Below are 23,660 nucleotides of genomic sequence, written 5' to 3' on the forward strand. Positions count from 1 at the left end.
CTTTAAAGGTTAAACCCGAACTTAGTGTTGTCTTTGTAACATCGACATCGTTGTTCAAGTTAATAAGACTACTATACAAAACGTAAAAAAGAAGCAAAGCATAAGAACCTTAAGAAATGAAAAGAGTTTGGCATCGGTGGTAACAAAGCCACGATCTTGAGTCTACGCCAACACTTTAACCAATGGGCCACAAAGACAACTCTCATCTCCAGTATGATGGGTTCCACACAGTTCTGGTGTTGCGACAAAGCTAGTGTTTACCACAAATCGAGTAGATCAATACTCGATCACGTGGTCGCAATGCTTCCTGCCTAGCGCTAAGCTTTGCTTTTAATAGATTTTTATTTAGCCTCTTTTTGTGTTAAACAAGGTTTTAATACAACCTGAAAAATATGTCATCTGAGAAGGTGTCTGTGTAATTTTTTTTTAAGTCTACTTTGTTTTTATATTATTTCATTAATATTTTATAAGCCTAGTCACGTTTCTAATTTACTATAAGTATGTAGAAATACAGCTCTTAAATTTTAAGCAACGTATCCAAGATTTGTGCTATAGCAAGCCTGCTTATAAAAAACTACTTATGAGTAGTTTAGGAAAAATAGACTTAGAAATTTTACCTGAAGAGTATCTTCAAAGTTATATTTCTTCTTTGTTATACATAGCTCCTGTACAACCTTTTTGTAGACGAATTTACTGGTTCATTGTAGATAGGTGACTAACTACTAATAGACATAATAAGTATTTTTTAGTTTATAATATGTAAGATGTTTAGGTTTAAATCAGTCAGCAAGAGTAATGGCTTTCTCTTTATTAAAAGAAAATCGTAAAGATCGTTTTTTAAACAGGTTAAAAGTTCTTTTGCTGGTTCTTACGTAAATTTATAGGATACAAGTAAACAAATAAACTAACCATTTTTTAGTACGTGGGAGTTTCAGTGGTGTTGCAAGATATTGTGGTTTAGTCGAAATAATTTAGCGGAAGTCCACTCGTTTTTTAGAGATCTTATCTTTCTTCAGGTTTTCTTTGTTATTCTTGCTGTTTTGTGCTCATGTTTGACTCTTATATACCTTCTTAGGATATTTGTCTAACAAAGATTAGTCTTTCTAAACCCAGAAAGTTGACTAAAGCTTATAAAATTTTTCATTCGCTTCTTTCACTGGTATTGTTGCAAGTTTGTGTTAGTGGTAATTTATAAAATATTATTCTTATTCTAACTTTAAGGACCCTCAGCTTGTTGAAATTTATGTTCATAACATCTTTAAAATAGATAATTTTATTTCTTTAAAAGGTTTAATTCTTTTTTCTAGATCTTTTTTGTATAATGTTTTCTGTTAGATTCCTTATTACATTTTTGCGCGCAGAAAGGGTTATTTTATAAACATGTTAAGGTCTTTTTTCTTTTATTGGCTTCTGTTTTTCTTGTGAGGTTTTTTTATGAGTCTTTACCTTTATTGTTGTGTGCAAAACTTTAGGAGAATGCGCTGGGTGGATTTGTCAACTTTATTATAAACGCCAAGAGCTTCACAGACATGAGCGAGTTGGTATATTTTGCGGGGTAGAGCCCTCCATCTTTTGGTTTACTCCGTAATAATATTTCAAGGAGAATTACCGGTCTACAATAGCACTACTAACTTTGGATGACTTTGAGAAGCTAATAATTCCTCCTCTTGCTAAACTTTTTTTAAAGAGCGGGAGCTTTGCCAGTGGGGGTTTTGAACTTCTCTATATTAAATGTGTTTAGTAAGTAAAGCGTTCTTCAGTTCTTCTTCACATTTTGGCCGGCCTCCAGATAGATGTCTCTACTCAAGTCTCGCGTTTAATGGAACATCTTCTTGGTATTATTCCCTTTTATTGGTTTTTTTGCTTTAACATTTTTTTCTTACTTATTAGCCTCTATGCTTTCTAAGGATCCACTGCGTAGAAAAAACGCTGTGGAGGCTTTGGGCTATTTACTGATGCGTGTTGATGAGCATTCCATAGTTTTCGTGTGCAATCTATTACTAACTTCTTTGGAGGGTCTATTTAGTTCTTATTCTCTTATATATACAACATTTGTTATATGCTTTCCTAGGAAAAGGTCCCGCTCTCGTGAGTTGGGACGTAAAGCTCGTTGTGGCCAACTGCCTCAGTCTTTCTGTGGGGCTGCGGGCAGTCACGCTTCCTGCGGGATATGGCGACCGCATTGTTACTTGTGTAAAGCGCGAAGGTAGGTTGTTTTGGTTGTTGGTCTCATATTTTTAACACACTTAAGCAGCCAATGCTAACGTCCGGCAGTCGCTATGTTCGGCGTTGGCTCGTTTCTACTATAAGCGCCCCTTGTCTGATGCAGTAATTCACTTGCTACAAGAAAACCTGCCTCTCCCTGTCGATACCTTTTGCGCATTTTTGCGATACTGTTTTTATTATTGTGTATATTTAATTTTTAGGCTCATGCAAGCATATCGAGGTTACTGTTGTTACACTTTCTGGCGACTCTCGACTATTCTCGAAGCCGGCAAGAGCTCGTGGGGCTGCTACCAGTACCTGCCGTTTTTTTTTTCTTATGCACTGATTTTACTGTGCTTGGCCTCGTAGGCGTTGCAGTGTATACTTGTGAACAGCGAGACACACGCTTCACAGCTGTCTATAGTATGGGAAGGCATTCTGGCAGCTGCTGTCCTTGTGTTCATGGAGCTCCGCCATGCAGGTTTGATACTTATTGGGCTCATTTGTTTTTGGTTTTTTTGTGGAAGGAGCCTATTTTCTGTACATCGCATCGGTAAAGAATCACATACAAAAGTCGGGCTCCCACGTGACATGTTCAACGTCTTCTGTAGTTGGAGGGTCCTTAATTCTACTCATTCCAGCGAGGCATATCTGAAGACACTGCTAGACTTGTGCATATTGAAAATTCCCGAAAACCACAAGTACTTGCGACTTGCCATTATATTTTCACTTGCCCACTGCTTCTTAAGTTTCTCTTTTATAAATAAGCTGGCTGATAGGAGTACTGCGTTTATCTGTTCACCATATTGGCGGCGTACGTCGCTACGCCAGAGAGCGCTTCTTGCAATTTTGTAAGAAGAACATTTCATTGAATTTTGTGAAGCGCTTTTCCGAAATATATTTACGATTTACGGTACTCTTTTTATCTTATGGCCTTATTTTTTCTTTAACTATTACTTTTAAAGGCAACAATGGACATCTCCTTTATGAGGACGCCTACTAACGAGCCAAGGAAAACGGACAAGGCATAGTTGCAATTTTTTTATATGCACTTTCAAGGAACGAGAGATGAAGAACTCTGTTGGAGCAGGTCACGTGTCTGCAAGCCCTGGTATCCTCCGCTGGAAGATTAACTTCTACTGAACTCGAAGTCTTTGCGGCCTTGATGATGCCTTTGTTTCTGCATCCCTCTGTGGGTCTGCCTCTATCTATTTGCTGATTCCTATTTTGTCTGTTCTTTGATGCGTGGAATACAGACCAGCAGCGCCCATATCTTAGAGCACTCAGAAAACTTTGCTTTAGCCTTCCAGAGTTTACTCACAGTCGGTCGCAAGAATTTCAGTGCATGGTGAAAGAACTCTTGACGTCGTCTGAGGTCGCCCTCGTCTTTGTGCTGACATAGATTTTCTGTTGGGACATCCCCCTTTGCTTAGGACCAATCAATTGCGAGAGCCATGTGTCTTATTAAATTTCTCTCTCGTCATGGCGGGCACATATTTGTGGAGCATTTTGCGAAGTAAAACAATCATGCCTCAGATGTTATGCAAGAGGATGCTTACTCTTGTGATACGTGTTTCAGTTATGCTGTTTCTCGCGTGTTCGTGGGGAGCATTCAAAATATTAGCGAACGGGACTTTAAATGTTATTTGTCGGAAGAGGGGGTTTCCTTCACACGGGAAAATGCACCATCGGGAGAGGATACTTGCACTGCACCGCACGTCCTGCACGAGGGCCCCCTTCCCACGGAAGGGCACACCTCAATACTTACAAAGTATCAGCCGGAGGTAGCTAGTTCTTGTGTCTCCACTTGACATCGTCCTTTGGAACCAGTGGTAAACTTTCCTTAGAAAATCGACAAAGAGCTGCACAATGAAGGGAGAGCCAGGCAGTTTGTCGCCCTTGCCAAAAAGGAAATAAACATTGCTACTTCTATTTTTCGGATTCTTATAGAAAGCTGTCCTACTGAAGCAAAGGTCGCAAATCCGCCCTGTCATGGGGCGAAACTTTCCGCTAATTTGTATATTTACTGGTATAGGCTACATTGGTAAGCGTTATTGGTCCGTTTCTTGTGCGCCATTTCCGTGGTGTCCTTTTTCCGTCCTCCGAAGGGCTATGGCTTCAACTTTCTCGTTGTTGCTCACAATGTTATTCAGGTTTTATTAGCAGCTCGGTTTCTGTTCTTTCGTTTAAAGTCTTATTGAGGCGCATTTTTAGACCTCTTTTGCCTCATTGGTCACACAGCCATTCGTATCACTTTGCCATCCTTCTCACGACCGGATGATTATGATCTTCTCTCTCGCGTCTTTCTACGGGTCCACAGCTTGTGTGACGAAGGAAAGCTTACACCCGCTGACTTTGCGTACTTCTTCGAGCTCTTAAAACTATCTTTTCGCCCGGAGACGAATGTTCCCGTGCACGTAAGCGTCGGTGGCCTGCGGACCTCAGTTATAATGTCCCTTTTTTTATTCTTTTCAGATCCTCGTGGCAGGGTTAGAGTTCGTTGGCGCCTTTTTAGCTCTCGGGTCGCCCCTCCCCTCTCCCCTGCGCCTCGAAATGTTTAAGTTTATATGTAGTGTTATTATTTCTTTTGAAACTCTGCAAGTGCAGGTACTCGTGGCTGCTTTTTTTGTATAGGGCCTTTTTTATATTATTTGTTTTAGGCTGCCGAGCTTTTAAGGCACTTGTGTGGTACAGTACCTGCACTTAATGAAGAAGAGCTTTTGTATTTGAGCAGCTCTCTTTTGCACTCGAACGCAAAGTACGTATATATGTTTTTTTCTTCTAAGTATTCATGGTTGCTTGTATGAAGCCTTCGACTCTTTATTCTGGAAGCTCTTTATGCAGCCTCGTCTTTACCCACATGTGATTTGCTGGTAACTCACACGTTTATGCTCAGAGAAGAGCAAGACGAAGCTGTTAACTTGGCGGCCTCGCGACTTTGGGACAGATGGTATGCGAGGGCCGAGTAGTCATCCAATGAATTTTGTTGCTTATATACTAAAATAGTGGCTTTATTCTTGAAGAACGCCATTGTGAACGTCTATTAGTGACATGCGAAACACTTCCTCTTGAACGTCAACCTCTTTGTTTTCTAGCGCTGACAGTATTTTGCTCATGACAGCATATTATCATTTTTGTTCCATTGCGAATGTTCAGAAAATGCTGGCTCAGTTCCCCTCTGTCGCCTCTAGAAGCGCTGTTTCCATGGTTAACAGATTCGTGAAACTGAACGCTGAAGGGCCGGGCTCCTCCAGTCCGAAACAGGTCCTTCATAGGATTTATGAACCGTTAATGTCAATGGCATATAGTTTCTATTAAGTCCATGGATTTCGATTGGCACCCTCGGGTAGGAGTGGCCGGTGCGATAAAGACATTGGCTCCATTCTTGCAACCTGAGCCGTCTCGAAAGCGTAACTGACACTTCTATTGTACCTTATAATTATGTACTGTCTTAATGGTTTTAGTATTCACCACGTTGCTGATCAAAGGCCTTCCCGATCCCCACGAGCGGGTCCGGGAAGCCGTTTTTCAAGCATCTGTTGCTCTGGTGGAAAGGCAAGGAAAACACTCGGCGCTGCTTTTGCCCTTGCTTGAAAAACGCCTCGAACATCCGTCACTTCTGTCTGCTGAGGCCGTATGTGTCTTTCTTCCTACCAGTCGTTGAGCTGCCTGAATCAATTTCTTTATTAGAGCGATCAGCTGAAAGCGTGCATTATCACTATAATGGGCGTCGTTGCCCAACACTTAAAAAAAAACGACCCCCAAATCCCCGTGATTATCGAGAGACTGCTTGATACCTTGGAGACACCCTCTCAGTGCGTGCAGGAGGCCATCTCGAACTGCCTTTCCCCTTTGATGAAAGTTTCGAAGATATCAGTAAAAAGTATATTCAGCAGACTTCTTCGTCAACTTTTCGAGGGGAAAAAGTATTCCCAACGAAAAGGAGCCGCCTACGGGTTGGCCGGTGTAGCCAAAGGTCTGTCTCCGCCTCATTGTAGTGCTTTGCGGTTTTTAAGGGGTGGGTATTGGTAAGGCCTGGAAATGCGTTCATTACGCGAAAACAACGTCATCCCCACCCTTTTTGACGCCATCAAATCGAAGGACATTAACAAAAAGGAGGGTGCTTTATTAGCGGTGGAGGCTCTCATCGGCTCTCTTGGCTCGTTTTTGCCCCTTTTTCGCTTCCTTGATTAACAGTCCACCACATTTCTTTTTAAAGGGCGCATGTTTGAGCCGTATCTAATAAAAATACTGCCTTCAATATTAACATGCTTTGGTGACGGCGACAGGAACGTTCGAGAAACTGCCGGGGATACTGCCCGTGTAAACTTCTTATCTTTTTATTGGTGTTTTCACGTGGGTCTATTTTCTGCTTGTACTCGAATATTAAAACTCTTCTTTTAAGGCTGCCGTCAAACATCTTCGCGAAACACCCGACGGCGGTTTGGGAGTAAAGCTATTTCTTCCTTCGCTGTTGTCTGCTTTGCAAGACAAAAGTTGGCGCACTAAGCAAGGTTTGGTCCTTTTTCTCTCCTGAGTGGAGTACCTTTATACTGTATTCGGCTTATCTGCAAGGGGCTACTGAAATGCTTGGATCCCTATCGCATTGCGCTCCTCTGCAGGTGAATTTCGACTTCGCTTCCGTGTGTCTTGGTCTTTCAGATGAGCGTTTTACATAGTTATCGTCGTCGCTTCCGCTTGTTGTGCCCCGCCTAATTGCTGTGCTGGCGGACACCCACCCTGAAGTGATCTTTTCTGCCAAACGAGCACTTTACCAAGTCGGCTCTGTGCGTTTAGCTTCTTTACATCGTCTCTGTTATTTCAGTTTTAGTAAGCTTTCATTTGCCTTTACAGGTTATTAAAAATCAGGAACTCCGAGACGTTTCTGAGGAACTTCTGCAAGCCATTATTGATCCCGTCACTAAAATTCCAACTTGTTTAAAAACACTGCTTAACACAAAATTTGTTCATTTCATTGGTTTATTGAGCATTTTTGATACTAAATATTTGTTAATGCATTTTACTTTATGCGGTAGATGCGCCATCTCTTGCGCTGGTCATGCCTGTCCTTCAGAGGGCGCTAAAAGACCATAGCACTTCTATAAAGACGCAAGCGTGCAGGATACTCGGCATAATGGCGGGCCTTGCTGACGTCAAGGATCTTTCCTACTACTTTGGTTATTCTTTTCTTTTTCTTATTTAAGTTTATTAATGGTTTTTCAGGGGACGTCATTCCACGACTACAAGTGGCCCTTGTGGACTCCAATCCGGAAGTGCGAGCCGAGTCTGCGCGGGCATTGGGGCTACTGGCCTCCGGAATGGTGGCACCCATTTCTGCACGCCTGCCTCCTTGTCTGATCACGATCTCCGCTACCCAATCAGGATGAAAAGAACCTCCACGCCACCCTTTCCTGGCTTGTAGAGACCCTCAAGAATGGCGCAACTGCCGTGGACCGCTCAGGTCATCTTTTTGGTATCAAATAAAATAATACGAGGCTAACAGTTTATGGCTCGCAGGGGCTGCACAGGGCCTTAGTTTCGTACTACACGGCCTGGACCCCGCGCGAATTCACGCGTTCCTTCCAGAATTTCTTGCCAGCGCAGATGCGGTCAAGGGTGTGGCCAAAGAAGGCTTCTTAATGGCAGGCGACATTGTCTCGTGGCTATAGACGAGCTTATTAACTTTACCTAGCAGGTTTTTTTCTATTTGCCAGAGGCATTCGGGGACCAGTTGGCTCCCTTCATTGGAGCTCTTCTCCCGACTTTACTGAAGGGTCTTGCTGAGGAGGATGAGAATGTCAGGGATACCGCCTTGCATGCCGGGCAGGTTGCCTCCGTCGCACCGTTAAACATACTCCCAGCCGTTTATTATCTTATATATATAACTAACAGATTCTTATTAAAAATTATTCAGACGAGTGCCTCTTGCTCCTTTTGCCCAATTTAGTGGAGGGTCAGTAGGAGTCACCTTGGTTGCTAAAGATAGCGTATAAATTCTTTTGCTGCAATAGGTACGCGGAATGCCTGTTGGCGCACTCGCTTCGGCACTGTGCACTTGTTGGGGGACCTTCTCCGCCATCTCTCTGGCGCTTCTGGTCACCGTATTTGGGTCCTTTTTTCTTCGCCGTTATCCTTTAAGCTTAACTGCAGCGCTTAAAGGTATCGGATATGCACGTGACGAGGACAGTTTGGCCATAGTTAAGACGCAAGCCCCCTTAGTTACTCGTTTGGGCGAAGAATGCACGCGTCGCTTGTTCTCTTTGCTATTTGTGTTGAGGACGGATCTAAATGGCCCAGTGAAAGAAGTCTCTTCTGACTTTTCCGTTTATTTTTTATACCCGCCGACTTCTTTCTTTGCCAGGTGGCCGCCCGCATTTGGAAAGATCTCGTTCACAACACTGTTGTACTGCTTAGCGGCATCCTCCCCGACTTGCTTGACTGCATATTGGCGTATTTAGGTATGCATTAAGGCCCTCTTAACTTTTTTATTGCTATAGGTTCAACTTTCAGGCAGTCCCGTGAGTGAACTTTCGTCTATGGCCAGAGCTTCATTGGAGGATGTTGTCCGGAGACTTGGCACCCGCGTCGTTCCTGAGCTTCTTCTCATCCTTGAAACCAGTAATTATTGCTTATACTCTCTCCTCCATACCATTATATCAACTTTGTTTTATTCAGGGTTAAAGGATCCCGATCAGCTCAAGCGTGAGGGGCTCTGCCTAGGACTGGCTTGTTTGCTCACTTTTACTAGTCGCGAACAAGTTAGAATATTTTTTCCTGCCACCAATACGCCAGAGTTATTGTAGTCTGGTACACAGGCGGCCGGACACATCAACCAGCTTGTTCCTTTGTGCTTTAATTGTTTATCCGATCCTTCTGCTCTGGTTAGAAAAGCCGCCGCGGGGGCTTTCCCTCACGTTATAACCTCGCTTGGTCCAAAGTTCACGTGACTTTATAGTGTTTTTACTCTCTCCTGACCCTATTTTTTGCTCATCAGGCATTCCAAGATCTTCTTTTTTCGTCTTCTTGGAAGCTTGGCGGGCGCTAGCAATACTGATCTGTTTGTAGATGGGCTGTGCCAAGTTATGCTTGTGAAAAGCGAGGCCTTCATGCCTCATGTGGCGTCCTTCTTTTTGGAGAGGCCCTTGTCTGCTGGTTTGTGAGCCAGCCCTCCCGTGGGGATAGGACGGGCCTCTCACACTTTTATTAGAGAGCGGCAATCTTCTTGCTCAACTTGTTACTCGGGCCGGCGAAGTTGCCTTTCCTTATATCGGATCCCTCTTAGACAAATTTATAAATGTCCTTGTTTTTTAAGGACGTCCACCACATTCTAATATGCTGTTCCTTAGAAGTGCTCAGAGGAAGAGTCCTTTGTGGAGAACACCAGAGTTTTGTTGTATTCTTTGAGCGAAGCTGGAGTCGATATTGCAATCGACACGCTACTGAAGAGCATAAGGTCAGAGCAGCAGCAAATTAAAGACGCTTCTTGCCTCCTATTGAGGTGTTCACCTGTTATTTATACATCTGTCTGTGCTTCTTTACTTGTATCATAAGCACCTTCTGCCTTGACAAGCATGCCGACTGCCGATTGCAGCGAGCCGACTTACTTCTACAGCTGATACTACTCTTTGATTCGAAGCTCTTCTATTCGCATGTCAAATTGGTGAGCTTTTAAATAACTGCTTCCTCCTGTTATTATTAAGCTCGCTTTTCTTATAGGCTGTTGACGCTCTGCTGATGTCTACTCCCCCAGAAAATTACGAACTTTTTGTACCGGCGGTTCACAACGGTTTCACTAGGATCTACAGAAGGAAAAAGATGTTTTCCGCCTTTTCTTTTGGGAAAGGTCATCTATCCGTGCGCGTCTCTCTTTGGCAATTTCACTATTTATACTTTTTGCTTTGCTTGATTTAAGGAATTGACTCCTTCTTGCCGCTACTCCTTGGCGCTTTGGTTAATGCTTCCTCGGATCATCAGGAGCTCGCTGCGCAGAGTGCTTTACTTCCTTTTAAGGAACTGTTTCGTTATTCCTCTCTTATGGTTTGTAGGCCTTGGAATTCTGCTCAGGTTAACACCCCTCGCCAAGTTGTCGACATCCAGCTTCGTCAAAATCGTCGGTCGTCTCATCTTTCGTTGTGGGAATGGCGGCGCTGTGATGGTTTACCACATTTAGTTCCAATGGCAAGCATTGGCTATAATATATTTCGTATAGCCTCGTGTTTACACTGTCGAGGCACTGAAGATCATCGTTGCTGGGGGAAGCCCTCAACTTAAAATGTTCGTGTCTCCCTTGCAGGTCTCATGAGGGATGCATCTCCCGGCTTTATGTATATAATGCGCCAATAACAGCAAGCCTTGGTAAGATGCCTTGCGGATGACGATAAGAGACTGCGGGACGCCTCGCGATTTGCTTATGCCGAAGTTCTTTTTGCCAGTTGAGTTTGACACCAGCCGCGTCGGATGACCCTTTTCTTTACATTGCAGCTCAACAACGCCATGACCTCGATTCTGTGTCCCAAAGACACGCACCTGAAAATTCTACTCACTACCATTGGCTCGATCACTGCGCCAGAGACGCGTGAATCTTTACTTCTCGTTTTGCTCGATTTTACTCGGAAGGTCACTCCAACCATCAGTTTATATCTATCTTGTTATTTATTGGTCAGCCGTTTAGATTATCGCCACTGTGAGCGAGATGTCCAGAGATCTGCTGTATAACTTTCTTGTGAATGCAGTAAGCGAGACTCCTCTCCGAGCCCAGCAATACTCTTCGCTTGTCCTTGGCGCTTTGCTTGGTGAACTGGATGCGAGTGTCCGTGCAGAACTCTTTAAGGTTACAGCCAGGAGACTTAGGATGTCACGTGGTGGAAGTTTGATTTAACTAAGGACTCGAAACGCCTTGCCACCAACAAAGATGTTTTGGTCATGTCCGCCTGCCTACGCCACTGCTCTTCTTACAGAGAAAAGCCACTTGGCGAAGTCGTGCGTGCCGCTCTCAATATGTTGAATGTTCCCAGCGCTGTGCGTTTTTTCAGCTCTACACACCCATATTATTTGGTTTATATCTTTTTTTGTACAGAGCAACGATACTTGCTATACTTTATTAGTGCAAAGCATCGTCTGTGCCTTGTCCCAGCTTGAGTATAAAAAAGCTGTCGCTGATGCTTTGCGAGAATGTCTCTTTTTCATAGAACTTCAGCTTAAAAACGAGAGTACGCGAGTAAGTTCTGTTGCGCTCGTTTGGGAGCCTATTGGCTTACTTGTCCACCAGCTGCATGCACTTCAGACGCTTAAGACTATCGCTAAAACCTCTCCACAGGTGGTTAAAACAAGGACGTTTTTGGATTTATTCGCAGCTCCCCTTCATGCGTTTGCTTCGGTAATTTGTTATCCTCATATACCTTGTGTTATGGTTACTTATACTACTTTCGATGATAGGCTCCCGCATCCACGTTGCAGTATCGCATAGCTCAGCGTGTTCTTCATCACGTTCAAATGGTGTTATTAGAGGAGGTAAACTTCTTTAAGTGATGTAACTTCGTGTGTTTGTTACTCGCTTTGGAAGGATCTCGACAGCCTTGCTACTACCCAGTGGGTCTTATATATTCGCAATTTTTGTTTGGACGAACATTGCGAAAATACCGACGACGAGTTTTGATAATTAAACTCCATTTTACTGTTTTTTTCCACAATTTTCTTTATTATTTTTTAAAGGAGGGAAGTACAAGATTTATATATACAGATATGAGGTGTGATATATATATAATTTGTTCAAAAGTACTCACAGCCTGAATTCTTCTTTTTCCTAATAAAATAACTACTGATTTAGTAACTAAGTAAAGAAGCTTTTGGCTCTGGTAAATTAAGGATTTTGTCCATTTTGTGTTAAATTAAAAATCATGTACTAAGCTCTTTTTGTTGATAAATCTTTAATTCTCGAGCTGGTTGAAGACAGCTTACTAATCCCTCGAGGAGTAAACGGAACTGATTTACAGAAGTAATCTTAAATGTAGAAGGCTGCGATCTATTGTAGTTTTGAAGACCTCACATACCGTCAAAAGTTGTCGAACTGGTTGTGAGTACTTAAAGACAGCATACTTTATAGTAAAAAAGCAAGCGTTTAGGTACTTTTTTCCTGCGTTTAAGCTGATGCTCAGGAGCTAGTACTTAAGCCTACATCTCATTTTACGTTAAAATTATATGCACTTGTCACTACTCACCCCCACACCACAAGGATCTGGCAAGATCCATTACTGGGTGGACAGCCACAATTAAAAAAACAATTCTCAAAATAAGCTAAAAGTTAAGAATTATATATATTGTTATATAGTTTAAATAAGGGAGAGACTCAAAAAGGAGTGACCACACCATGTAATACATATACCATTTGGTTATTACCATATGCCAGTACCCCGTGCCCTTCCTTAACTGTGTGCGCACGCGTGCTTTTGCCATGTGTTTATACCACATGATTATTATAGGTAACTATTTGCTTTTAAAAGATTTGGCATACTTATTTAATATGTCAGTTTTATTTATTGGTCACAAGTCTGTTCTACTAGTTCTATGAACCGCATGAGAGAAGTTTATATTGATTTATGTTTAGTACTTAAGTGTCTATTGTTTATTTCGAAGTTATTTGATTTAAATAACTATTGCCTCTAAAATAACGGAACTATTATAAGTACTATTGTTTGATTTATTACATACTAACACAATTATAAGAATTTAAAATAACTTATAATACACTTATTTTACTGACTAGCCGAATATTACTTCTCTCCCTATTCTAATAGACTGAATAAGTAATACCAATATACTTGGATCGAGAGTTGTCGTCGTAGCTCAGCGGTTAAGAGCTTTGGACCGCACAAGGTGGTGGGTACAATTCCCACTGACGCAACTCTCTTTTTCGATCTTTGATGGACTCGTAGTTAACCTCGCCCTCATAATTTTTATTTATTATATTCTGCCCCAAAAGTTTGGCACCCCCTATGAACGAAAAGTCGGAATACTACTAACTATTAACCAATAACTACGCAGGTCGGAAATTACAGATTTAAAGATACTTTTTTGTTTAACGCGTTCGAATTTCAGTTTACTTTTACTTTGGTAGTAATGTATTGGGCTTTTTTACCTTGTTTTAAAGTTTTTGACTATTGAAAAATATTAAACTATGAGTTTAATTTGCTTAGAGTCTTCCTCATCCCAGACAACTTCAGTCGAAAGTGTAATAAGTTTTTACTCGTGTGTAAGTTTAGAATGAACTTAAAGCTCATTGTTAACTTTAATATTGTAGTCTATAAATATGTACTTATCTTCAAACTTTAATATATTATTTATTTTGTAAGGAAGTTGACTAAAAACCGTATTTTTGGGCGGCTATATTATAACTTTTTAATTTTACCGTATACCCTATTTTTTTCTTTGCACTAATATTGTTACTTGTAATATATCTAATAATAAAGTCTATTGAGGAACTGTTATCGTCAACCTCACATGTAAAAATAAATCAGAATCAAAAAATAATATATGAATTTCAAGTTAATCCTTTAGCTTGGACCCTGGCTTTTAACCTACTTGTACCAGAAAAGGCTAGTTATTAAAAATATTGATAAAGATTTTTATTTTTTTATAATAATTATTATAATAATCCATTTTTCAATAATAAACTTGTTTACTAGGCAGAAAAATTGCAATGTTTTGGGGCCTCCATGTTAAATAGTAAAATATGTCGCGATTGGTAAAAAGTTTTAGTCATTTAGTAGGACTATGTTTATTTTGCACACCTCTTTAAAGACTTTTGATAATTACTAGGAAACAGCTGCCAGAGAGCGACTATAACCTTTTAAAACTTAAAATTTTAGACTGTATGAAACTGCTTAAGCAATCAAAAGTCGTAAAAAGAAATCTTATAGTTGCTGTACAAAGACATTAATTTTATCAATTCTACTTTTTACCGTTTTATTTTCACAGTTGAGCAATTATATGCTTCGTACAGTCCCGTTTCTGTGGCATAACTGCTTAGAAGAACTGCTTGACATTTTTTCAGTCGATGAGGAGTCAACTTGCGATCTTTTAGAGCTGTTAACGGTTCTCAGTGTAATTTCTAATTTTTTTCTCTCGTTACAGTTCTCTTTTAGATTTTTCGAGAAGATTTCAATAAAAGAACCTTAACAAAAGAGCAGAGGTGTACTTATTCAGTTCTTACTTTGGTTTATGATTTATGTTACCAGGAGTCAAATCCACGGCTACTTCACGTTAAAGTTACCCTGGCTTTTTAATTTCATAAAAGAGGTTTTTGTTGTACTGTTATATATTTTATATAACACCGATTGCGCGTGACAGGTTCTTGCATCCACTTTTGGAGCAGAAGCAAAGAAAGAAGCTCTTCACTGTCTTGGCGCGTGGGCAAGTTTTTGTCCCAGCAGGCATCTTGTCTATGTTAATTATATAAACAATATACTGCTAATGCGTGTGTTCACCAGCGATCTTCTGCTCCCAATTAATTGTTTACCTTACGCTTTTGAGTTTCTCTACGTCGAGGATCTCTTACTACCTGCCGTCAACGCCATTGAGACAGTTTTTATACAACCTGACGTAGAAGAGTGAGACTGTCGTTGCGCTCATAATAAGTTGTGGCAACTTTCTTTTGATAGCTACACTAGCGCTTTACTCGAACTTCTTCCGCTATTGACACGCACCCGGACGCTCTATTGCCTTTCCCTTGCCGGTTTCTTGGGATCTATATCATATGCAACGTCACATGCATTGTTTCTTTGCTTATAGACACCGATAAGTGTCTCGCGTTTTGCCGTCTCCTTGTAGCATTTGTGTGCTGCCCGCGTCTTATGGTGATCGCGTACACCCACGAAAGGAGTCGGGAAGTTGTGGTTCAGTTGGTAGACCTGTTCGAAAAGTACTTATCATCAACTTTTGAGCTTATCACTCCGCACTTCAGCTTGACTATATGCTCCTGTGCACGGGTCATCCCATAAACATTGCCCACGAGGAGGTCGCGCCCTTATGTATGATACCACAAACGCATGGAATAGACGCGCTGGCGGGTGTAGGTGAGCCAGCACACACTGGAAGCCTGGTACGACCTGCTCGAAGCTTTCAGCCGCCTGCAGGACATACCCCCACAAATATTCGTACGTCTCTGTTTGCCTCCCCCCCCCCACCCCCCGTGTTGACTTTATAAGCACGGTTTTTTGCATTTTCTTATAATTTGTGCACCATTTATAACTTCACGAGCTCCTCTGCTACTGTCACAAGCTAAAGTTTGTGCTTTAAGAGCGTTCTTTGCCGACTGCTGCATGTAATTGCTGGTAAAGTACAATTGCCCGGTGACAGCGAACTTCTTTTATGGAAGGAAGGTTGTAAATTATTGTGCGTAACCCTCTCCTGAAGTTTATGGAGGCATATTATCAGACGACCACGCTCAGTTTAAAAAGTGCCGATCTTTCTTTGGTCAGACTGTCGGCTATCTCTACTGTTAATTTTTTTCTCTTCTTTTCGCCACTTGTACTTTATTCACTAACAAGGCGCTCTTGGAAAACATTCTTTGCGCGAATTGACCAATATTTACCTATCCGGGCTGGAGTCCAATCATTGGCAGGTGCTTTGTTCTCTATGCCTTAGTTTTCTTTAACTTTTTAAATGCACTGTAAGCAAGTGCATGGTGCTATTTACTGCCTTCGTGCCTTATCCGACTCGTGCGAGGCAACATCGGAAACAGCGCTTGTCATTGGTGCAATACTACTTGTTGGTAAATTTGTTGCTCATCTAAAAGTTTGATGATTAGGCGATTTCTTGTTGAGTCTCACTTCAGTTTTTGAACGCTTCAACGTTTACCTTCAGCAGGAGGCCCTTCTTGCCTGCGGTTCGTATACTCAAGCATCAACACTTGGTTTTGCAAACCTCATCTTACTACCAGGTGCGTTCAGCGAGTGGCTTTTGACCCGTCCTGAGGTCATAAGTAGCGTTGTTAAATATATTATCCTCTGCTTGAACAGCGATGAGATTCTCGCACGATCCGCCTCGCTAGCCTTAAACAATGTTGCAGGTACTGTTTTACTATTTGTTTTGTAATAAAACAAACTCGTTCACTGCGTGAAGAACATTGCTCACCGCTGCTCGTCTCCTTACTTGAGTCGGTAATCGAGCCGGTAATGCACGCCCTTTACCAGCGGAATCATCCTCCTAGCATGTTACGGTTGATCGCCAGTGCCATGGTCCACGTGCTTCACCACCTGGAACAACCCCGTGCAAATGGTCGTACTTTCTTTTTCACTGTTTTTATCGCTTTCATACTGTGATTTTTATTAGGTTTTCTGGTAGTCTTAGTCGGGCCCGCTATAAGATATCTGAAGCTGGATACTCAGCACGTGGAGCAAGTCATGATGATGAAGATGTTAAGCATCATTAAGGTATTATGGGGCTGTCCCTCTATAAAAGTTGCACTAATTTGGCAGTTGCCTTAAGGTCGTTTGCGAAAACTACCGCCCGCTGTTGACCTCGCATGCGTCGGCCGATATCCCCTCCCACACTCTCTGCCAGGAGTTGATTCCGGTCTCCTTTTGCTTTTCTTGCTCTTTTACACCATTCAGAACCAGCAAGTATCTAGCTTCTTGAAGGTTACTGGGGGAGTCGGTTGTCGTACGACCCTGAGTTTCTCGAGGCAAGTATCGGTTGTTTTTTGGCTTATTCTCTTGATGTTCTTTTTCTTCAGTGCATTTGTGGAATAGCGCAGGGACTCGTGGAAAGCATGAGCACACATTTCGCACCTTTTTTGCGCCGCTTAATATCGAGCTCGGTAAGTGCGTGCTATATAGGCTTCCCTTTTTATGTTTATTTTCTTTTTCAGTTTAAGCGCTACAAGGAATCGCCGTCTCACTTCATAGTAAAGGTATACTCTTGCATTCTCCGGACTTTCAAGGACAAGCAGTACGAAAAAGAAATGGTATTATTGTGACACGAGGCACTTCCTCGGCGCTAACTGAGCTGCTCAAAAGTCTGTTTTCTTTTGTGAACTTGCAGAAGTAACTTTTTATGACTTCAAAAAAGACGCGCGAGTAGACCCTGAACTCACCGAGGCCTACTTGAGGCTCGTCACGGAGGTATTGCTATACGCGATAATCGAGCCGCGATATTTTATTGGGCGGTAATGGTGCACTCTTGTATGCGTGACATTCTAACGAGTTTTCCATTAGACATTGCAAAAGGGAAATGGTGACATCGTCTATAGCTCCAACGTGAGAGGGCACGTGTACGACCTTTGTCTGGTTATTCTCCACTACCCCGAGACTAACCTGCTCAAGGCCTCCTGCGCATGCCTCGTACTCCATGTTTTTTTGTGGGTCTGCAATTCATTTTGCTCACGCGGCTGCTTAGACTCAGTTGCTTAAATATGCGAGGAGCGGTCAGTACCAGCACGAGCAGTGTCCCAGAATCGTGCCGGTGCTTCTCGAGGTACAGGCGCTAACCTTGTCCACATACTTCCACTCGTGATTCGCTACCTTGCGCACAGTGTGTTACGGTGCGGGCGCCTAGGACGCTGATGCACCACATCGCAAATCTCTTTCATCAATTGGATCTGGTACTGCCTCGACTAAAACATTTTCAACTGTAAGTTTTTGCAATGAACTGCTGCATAGAATACACTGCAAGGATGCCTAAGAAGTGTACTCGCAGGCTTAACCCCAGCCCACGTGAAAAGGGGAGACGTGGAGATGTTCGCTGCCAGTATCTTAACGTACTGATACTATGTTACTGTATACTTACTACAGCAGAGCTTGTTTATTGGGTTATTATCAGTAAAAAGAATTCCAAGGCGAGTTTAACAAAGCTCTTCTGCAACTACGCAGACCTATGCAGGAGTGTTCCGTAGTGAACATAAGCAAATAAGACGGTAATAAACACTGTTCTACAGTAGATGCTTAATTTGCTTATAAGTGCAAAGCCACGTCGGCTTCAAACTTTAGTAAAAACTCTTCATTACCATATGCCAGCTGATATTAGAAGTAAAGTTAAGCAAGCGCCAACTTATGCTACTTGTGTTGTGTTACTTTAGCGGCTCTTAAGAAAGAGAAGATGGCCCCCGAAAGCTGTTCGTCGAGAGAAAGCGCGTTAATTTTCAGAAGAACCGGTAACAACCTTGTTACTCGCTCGGTTAATCGCTGATCTAAAAAGTCGGCTATCGTAAAAGCAGAGCATTGAGGAATACGCAGGTAGAAAAACCATGCAGGGAAGAAGTCCATTGCAGAACCACTTCGCGCAGCATGCGGCCGTCTATTATTAAGCAAACAAGTAGACAATACGTTACTTCTTTAAAAAAGAAAATATTTAGGAACGCTGCCTGTTTTGCTCAGGAAAGAACAACAAATTTCGCGTGTCAGTTGCCGGACTTCCACTGGTATTTCTGGCCACAAAGTTAATTCCACGAGCTTTAGAAGAATAGGGGAAGGAAGCAAGAAGCAGGACGAGTTTCACCAAGACTTACTGTGAGAGCCCAAAGTAAAAACTTTGCTTGCAATTTGACGGGCGCTGGAATCCTTTGGTAATATTAGAAAGCGCAGCTCTTAGTTATTAGTGAGTGTAAAGCCGAAGAACAGTTACTTGGTCAATGAAGTCGTTAGCGACACTGCCACAGCGAAGGGGAGTCGGGAGAGCCCCTGAAAAGGGCGCACGTCGGTTAACTGAAAACTAAAACACTAAGGAAAGGCCACATGGACGTGCTGAAACGTGCGCCCGGAAAGTTCAAGGAGACAGTCCGTTTCGACTAAGTGCATGAGGGCAGACACTGCTAGCTAAAAGTATTGGTGTACATTATGACAATGAAACGGGGTTTTAAAAAAATAACCTGGGCCACAGCTACTCGTGCTCGCAGTGAAGCGCCGGAATCCAAACCAGATTTCGTTATATATATACGCTGCAGAAAATTTTTTAAGTGACTTCTGCCAAAAAAGATGCTGGTAGTTACAATACTTCTCCAAAAAAAGGCAGACTCTCACACGCAACGTCCTTAGACTGTTCTATTCTTAAGAAAAAGTAGAAAGTTAACAGAGAAAAGTGATAGTAACCCAAGCTAGCATAACCCGAACTTGTGTTTAAAAAAAAAGTGGTCATAATATTAAATACTCCAAATCCTTAAGTGTGGCCCCAAGAAGCGAAGTGAACAAAAACTTGAGAAAAGATTCCACTTCGACGTGCAAGTCGCACTCTAAAAATAATGTTTTGTGCGATAAACAATAAAAAGATGTGCAATAGAAAGCGTTGCTTACTTTTCAAGCGACGAAGCAGAAGATCGAAAGTAAGAGATACGATATCTCTTGACATTTTTCCACTTATAACGCAACTCGAAAGAGAGGCATAAAAATGGGAAGCAATGCACTCCATATTATAAAGTAATGAGATGGCTCTGAGACTAATTAGCACCGGCAGCATAAGTAGGTTTGGAAAAAGTACTTGGATTGGAGTCCACAGGGATACTCGAGAAAAGGGCCGAACTTCGATATACTTCGACAGACACCAGAAGCGTCTTTGCGGCGCACAGTCACGTGGAACAAGGCAGACAGATGAACCTACGCGAACGCTCAGTGCCTGGCGAGATAGCCGTCAACAGCATTTTACTACCGCCACCGTTTGAAAGTAACTATTTTGTGTGCGCTGGCCGAGTGTCAGTAAAAAGTTGAGTATCTTTTCAGTGAACTAAGCAAGCTCTCGAATAGCATAATGTATAAGTAGAAGCACAGGAGGTGGGCTGTACTTGGAGATCTTTGGTGCAAAGGACCCATAAAAGTTTGGGCAAACAAGGCAGGAACCGAGAGAGTAGCTCTCCAAAGCATTCATATCCTAGATGAAATAAATTAAATCTTGAATTTTTTAATAAACGACTGAGTACCAACGCACGAAATAAAAGTTTTTGATAAAAAACAAAATAAAGTTTTTTTCAAAGCGGATCGTTCAGAAAGATTCTCAAAAAATGAAAGTATTGATTTGACACAGGCGAGACGGATGGTATCCCGCACGGACGAAGAACAAATTAGTAACTCAATAACATATAACAGCTCAGGATCAAAACTTTCTTTTTCACTAAAAGTTACTTGCCTTGAAAAAATAACTAAGAACGTAAATCGATAAATATTACGAAAGCATGGCATTTATATAGGCTAGTAAAGCGCTTTCAAAGTGGCATAGTGGGTGCTTTTTACTTTCTTTGTTTATATAAACACGGCAGACTTCTTTAAAAAGAGATCAATAAGTAAAGCACGCAAAAGTAATGTACTGGTCTTTTACCGTATATAGAGATCATGTGTGCGAGGCCAATATTAATCTTTCGTAGATCTTTTAAAGTCTCCGAAGAGCATTGTGAGGTTTTTACACTGTACGGGAAGTGTGACTACTCCGGTTAGAGAGTGAAATAATTCGCGCACACCAAACGAAATACTTACGAAAACGTGGCGTTGAAGAGAGGGAAGGTGCTCAGCTAACGCAAAATTCGAGCGACTGTCCGAAGGAAAATGCTGGCCGCCCCACACGGCGTAGTAACCGGCCCATAACGATTTAAATATCTAACAATAACAATTAGCGCGGTGTAGTACGTTTTCTTAGTACCTTACCTGCACGACAGGCAGAAGGCTGGAGACCTGCTCAGCATCAAGCATACCCTTGCTTTTCCCCAAACTTTCCAACCATACATTCAGTAACGTGTCATAAGTTGAGGCAATAAAGTCACAAATGTCGGAACAGTCCGAAAGTAGACCTTTATTAGAGGACTCGGAAACTGTTTTCAATAAAGTTTATTAAAATAATTATCGTTACTTTTATAATTTATTTTTAATTAGTAAAAAAGGAATTTATAATGACTGATTCGCCTAAAATTAATAAGGGATACCCACGCAAGCTTTGTAAACTGAACGACCAACATGAACAAAAGGTTGGTATGGTTGATCCAGCACACTTTGAACTTCAGAGAGGAAAGTGTTCTCCTTTATACTAAAGGAGGGCGAAATTTCACACTGCTGGAAAAAATACTAAGAAAGTATGCATACTCAATATTGTTAGACACAATCGACCAAAGCAATTCGGAGAGGTTCGCCAGTACACTGCTAGATGCCTTCTCCTGTTTTAACTGGAACTTTCTTAATGCTAAAAGAGCAAAAACATCGTAAAAAAAATACAATAATTAAAAAGTGTCAAATGTATAAAATTACTAGTTAAAGGCTTTCTAAAGATGTTAGAAGATAAAAGCCTAAGAAAGCTGTTCAAAAAGTCGCTGCCGTTGTCAAGTAAAAGACTTCTATGATGCTTGAAGAACAATTTAAAAAAAGCCTTTTAAAAATAACTCTGTAAACGTATATAACCATTAAAGTAATAATTAGCTATACCATTGAATTAAGAGCGATATCGGAACGGATATGTGTCATGGCTTTTTTAAAGTAAACCACGATTAAAGGCCAAAAGGGTTTTATTTGCTAGTCAAAATAAAAATAACAAGTTTTTTAGGTTAAAAACAAACTTCAGACTTCATGAGTGAACCGTTGTACTGGAATTAGTTAATATAAGCTCGATAAGAAACTCAAGAGGCTTTCTTGGTTTTTCGTCACAGTCCGTCATGATCGGAAGAATGCGTTCAAGTATAGGCGCAAGATAAGTCTCTAACGCTTGTGGATATCTATTAAAATATTTAAAGTAATATCAATAAAACATATTTAACATCGAGGGGAAAAAATCAAAAATTATTAAAAACCTTTTAATAAGATCTCTTAACTCTAAAAGCGAATCTTTCCTTACGTTAACATTATGATGCGTAATTTGGGAAAGAAGTTCCTTAATTGTAAGATTCCGCTATAAAAATAAGACTTAAAGAGTATAGAAAAATACAAGTATACTATAGTCCACCTTACTAGTAAATACAAACTGTTTGTTTAGAGTGCAGGACTGAGTAGGAAGTGTGATAGCTTTAGATTTAAATTTTGTGTCAGTGGCATTCTTGGGAATATCCGTTTTTCCCACTTTAGCTCTTTTCTTTTGAAAATCCTTCTGCTTATTTTTACTTCTCTTTGGCATCTCACCAGATTATAGCTTAGTTAAAAGTATAGAGCATCTCGGGGCACTGTTCGTTTGCAGCTCAGTATACGCGTTCTCACGTTGGTTTGCCCCTACAGGCCGGTGTACCTTCAAATTGTTCGGGCTACATTCTTAAAATACCAAACCTTCTAGTTATATGTAACAACTTAAGTTTGGATAATATCGCAATAGAACTTTGATTAACGACAAAAAACACTTAGAACGACAGTTTATGAGATTTTAGCGGTCTTTAGGACTGTTGCAAATTACTTGGTTCCCACAGAAGTATTAAACAAGATTACAACACAAATAAAATAAAATTATGTATTAAAAAATAATAGGAATAGAAAAAATATATAAATATTCTTAAATCTTTATAATTATTAGTGTCATCACATTTGTAGTATCTATTGTTTTTAGAATAACATATATCAACGATTTCATATTTTAATTCTGTCGTTTTAAAATATTTTGTTGTGATTTACTTTTATGTACCCTTTTATATCAACAGAATACTACTCAATGGTTGTACAGGTCGAGATTACTCACCAATCACACCATTGAACCTTTTCTGGAGCCGTACTTCGTCACAAAGAGTGGCAAAACAATTAGTGAAAGGTATATAGCGGTTAGACTAATTTGTAAAATAAACTTCTTGTAAAATTACTAAAAATTAATATGAATGCAATTAACAATAGGCTCCCTTTACGGGGTAGAAAACCATCTAGTTAGGTACATAAACTTAAAATCGTAAATCGCCAGACGACTTTTTTAATAAAATAAATAGTTGTTAACTCAATTTCTTAACTATTGCTGACCTATTTTAAAGGAAGTACATTTAAAAATTCCATTAGCAGTTGCAAAGTAGGCAAGCAAGTTTTTTTTTTCGACTTCTCGAAATCTCGAAAATATAAAGAAAGCAATGAAAAGCTAGGCAACCATAGCCGAACATTAAATATATAAAAATCGCTGATATGTTTTATATGTAATTTTGACGGCATAAATTAAAGAAAAACTCTATTTTCATTAAAAGAGAAAGGTATAAAGGTAGTTCGTTAAACAGAGAAGCTTTTGAGCTTATTGTAAATCTAAAGCAAATAAAAAAGAGCCTAAATTTGTATTATATAAGTTTGATTTACTTGACTATAATATAATAATTCAGAGCTCTGTAGTTAGGTGCCATTGCTTGAAAACAAGAAAAATCTGTGATGAGCAAATCGCCAAAATTTATGGATAATTTGTAGCCAGTGCTTAGCCGCAAGTACAAATAGTGATGAAGATTTTAATTTAAAAATTAGTTGTTTTTACTTAATAAGGACAAGCAAATCATCTTAAGCCTGAGTTGTGACTGCATTGGGCGGGTAAATGTAACACGTGCTCAGTTT

The 23,660-nt window shown here is 40.8% G+C and overlaps 4 protein-coding genes across 8 annotated transcripts; 3 read left to right on the top strand and 1 right to left on the bottom strand.

Moving 5' to 3' along the window:
* The first annotated feature begins 1,341 nt into the window (after window positions 1-1,341).
* On the top strand, window positions 1,342-6,399 carry LOC135146200 (stalled ribosome sensor GCN1-like). Its single transcript, XM_064078360.1, has 28 exons — window positions 1,342-1,388; window positions 1,473-1,541; window positions 1,601-1,709; window positions 1,761-1,835; window positions 1,891-2,016; window positions 2,072-2,206; window positions 2,255-2,364; window positions 2,427-2,519; window positions 2,575-2,686; window positions 2,780-2,906; window positions 2,974-3,118; window positions 3,171-3,230; window positions 3,296-3,401; window positions 3,462-3,580; window positions 3,639-3,721; window positions 3,785-3,989; window positions 4,053-4,178; window positions 4,241-4,358; window positions 4,420-4,622; window positions 4,681-4,812; window positions 4,866-4,963; window positions 5,015-5,155; window positions 5,212-5,308; window positions 5,362-5,469; window positions 5,525-5,615; window positions 5,670-5,839; window positions 5,896-6,181; window positions 6,239-6,399. Exons 2-28 carry the CDS (start codon window positions 1,530-1,532, stop codon window positions 6,397-6,399), a joined length of 3,348 nt encoding a protein of 1,115 aa, XP_063934430.1. The 5' UTR covers window positions 1,342-1,388; window positions 1,473-1,529.
* On the top strand, window positions 6,347-11,860 carry LOC135146201 (stalled ribosome sensor GCN1-like). The gene is made up of 33 exons (XM_064078361.1): window positions 6,347-6,528; window positions 6,611-6,719; window positions 6,781-6,827; window positions 6,885-6,992; window positions 7,060-7,183; window positions 7,242-7,382; window positions 7,429-7,526; window positions 7,588-7,666; window positions 7,723-7,847; window positions 7,901-8,032; window positions 8,098-8,158; window positions 8,217-8,300; window positions 8,356-8,510; window positions 8,567-8,663; window positions 8,716-8,823; window positions 8,881-8,963; window positions 9,021-9,142; window positions 9,200-9,357; window positions 9,413-9,501; window positions 9,552-9,703; window positions 9,757-9,865; window positions 9,922-10,048; window positions 10,118-10,195; window positions 10,251-10,360; window positions 10,415-10,498; window positions 10,552-10,623; window positions 10,687-10,821; window positions 10,877-11,035; window positions 11,089-11,223; window positions 11,282-11,422; window positions 11,474-11,581; window positions 11,641-11,715; window positions 11,768-11,860. The coding sequence occupies exons 1-33, from the start codon at window positions 6,430-6,432 to the stop codon at window positions 11,858-11,860; spliced, it is 3,597 nt and encodes a 1,198-aa protein (XP_063934431.1). The 5' UTR covers window positions 6,347-6,429.
* Window positions 11,861-13,360: 1,500 nt separating this feature from the next.
* On the top strand, window positions 13,361-18,118 carry LOC135146213 (importin-13-like). 5 transcript variants are annotated; one of them, XM_064078379.1, is made up of 30 exons: window positions 13,361-13,432; window positions 13,671-13,800; window positions 13,891-14,125; window positions 14,179-14,295; window positions 14,346-14,392; window positions 14,439-14,499; window positions 14,551-14,633; window positions 14,691-14,810; window positions 14,862-14,935; window positions 14,992-15,104; window positions 15,164-15,217; window positions 15,276-15,356; window positions 15,500-15,581; window positions 15,637-15,699; window positions 15,750-15,823; window positions 15,877-15,955; window positions 16,010-16,087; window positions 16,142-16,270; window positions 16,324-16,479; window positions 16,534-16,634; window positions 16,690-16,776; window positions 16,832-16,885; window positions 16,937-17,020; window positions 17,072-17,167; window positions 17,220-17,324; window positions 17,418-17,543; window positions 17,599-17,676; window positions 17,735-17,803; window positions 17,862-17,959; window positions 18,022-18,118. In XM_064078379.1, exons 3-30 carry the CDS (start codon window positions 14,075-14,077, stop codon window positions 18,092-18,094), a joined length of 2,433 nt encoding a protein of 810 aa, XP_063934449.1. In that variant the 5' UTR covers window positions 13,361-13,432; window positions 13,671-13,800; window positions 13,891-14,074; the 3' UTR covers window positions 18,095-18,118. The 5 variants fall into 5 exon arrangements, with proteins under 5 accessions (XP_063934449.1, XP_063934448.1, XP_063934450.1 ...); XM_064078378.1 differs by having other exon boundaries at window positions 13,891-13,945; window positions 14,070-14,125; window positions 14,551-14,810; XM_064078377.1 differs by having other exon boundaries at window positions 13,362-13,432; window positions 13,719-13,800; window positions 14,551-14,810.
* Window positions 17,916-22,276, bottom strand: LOC135146203 (testis-expressed protein 10 homolog). Its single transcript, XM_064078362.1, has 26 exons — window positions 22,108-22,276; window positions 21,956-22,053; window positions 21,745-21,880; window positions 21,594-21,680; window positions 21,420-21,537; window positions 21,258-21,354; window positions 21,101-21,201; window positions 20,826-20,989; window positions 20,658-20,777; window positions 20,503-20,605; window positions 20,354-20,447; window positions 20,108-20,298; window positions 19,973-20,058; window positions 19,840-19,914; window positions 19,672-19,787; window positions 19,488-19,624; window positions 19,345-19,426; window positions 19,192-19,243; window positions 19,067-19,135; window positions 18,933-19,013; window positions 18,823-18,878; window positions 18,707-18,758; window positions 18,563-18,650; window positions 18,445-18,495; window positions 18,273-18,388; window positions 17,916-18,215 (listed from the first exon to the last, which is right to left on the bottom strand). Exons 1-26 carry the CDS (start codon window positions 22,273-22,275, stop codon window positions 18,153-18,155), a joined length of 2,601 nt encoding a protein of 866 aa, XP_063934432.1. The 5' UTR covers window position 22,276; the 3' UTR covers window positions 17,916-18,152.
* Between the last annotated feature and the right edge of the window lie 1,384 nt (window positions 22,277-23,660).

Source organism: Zophobas morio, unplaced genomic scaffold (assembly GCF_036711695.1).
Source record: "Zophobas morio isolate AGI-343-1 ecotype UQ-CSIRO unplaced genomic scaffold, CSIRO_AGI_Zmor_V1 ptg000215l, whole genome shotgun sequence".
Taxonomy (NCBI): Eukaryota; Metazoa; Arthropoda; class Insecta; order Coleoptera; family Tenebrionidae; genus Zophobas; species Zophobas morio.

Coding starts and splice junctions, on each gene's coding strand:
- LOC135146200 (XM_064078360.1), top strand. Junction 2,017..2,071: donor ATTACTAACTTCTTTGGAGG/GTCTATTTAGTT, acceptor ATGCTTTCCTAG/GAAAAGGTCCCGCTCTCGTG. Junction 3,119..3,170: donor AAATATATTTACGATTTACG/GTACTCTTTTTA, acceptor TTACTTTTAAAG/GCAACAATGGACATCTCCTT.
- LOC135146201 (XM_064078361.1), top strand. CDS start 6,430: ATGTTTGAGCCGTATCTAATAAAAATACTGCCTTCAATATTAACATGC. Junction 8,301..8,355: donor CCATCTCTCTGGCGCTTCTG/GTCACCGTATTT, acceptor GCTTAACTGCAG/CGCTTAAAGGTATCGGATAT. Junction 10,196..10,250: donor TCAGGAGCTCGCTGCGCAGA/GTGCTTTACTTC, acceptor TATGGTTTGTAG/GCCTTGGAATTCTGCTCAGG.
- LOC135146213 (XM_064078378.1), top strand. CDS start 14,075: ATGAAACTGCTTAAGCAATCAAAAGTCGTAAAAAGAAATCTTATAGTT. Junction 16,088..16,141: donor GGAGGCCCTTCTTGCCTGCG/GTTCGTATACTC, acceptor TCTTACTACCAG/GTGCGTTCAGCGAGTGGCTT. Junction 17,544..17,598: donor AGGCCTCCTGCGCATGCCTC/GTACTCCATGTT, acceptor GCGGCTGCTTAG/ACTCAGTTGCTTAAATATGC.
- LOC135146203 (XM_064078362.1), bottom strand. CDS start 22,275: ATGCCAAAGAGAAGTAAAAATAAGCAGAAGGATTTTCAAAAGAAAAGA. Junction 20,778..20,825: donor GCCTTCTGCCTGTCGTGCAG/GTAAGGTACTAA, acceptor TGTTATTGTTAG/ATATTTAAATCGTTATGGGC. Junction 18,879..18,932: donor GCACGTTTCAGCACGTCCAT/GTGGCCTTTCCT, acceptor CGCCCTTTTCAG/GGGCTCTCCCGACTCCCCTT.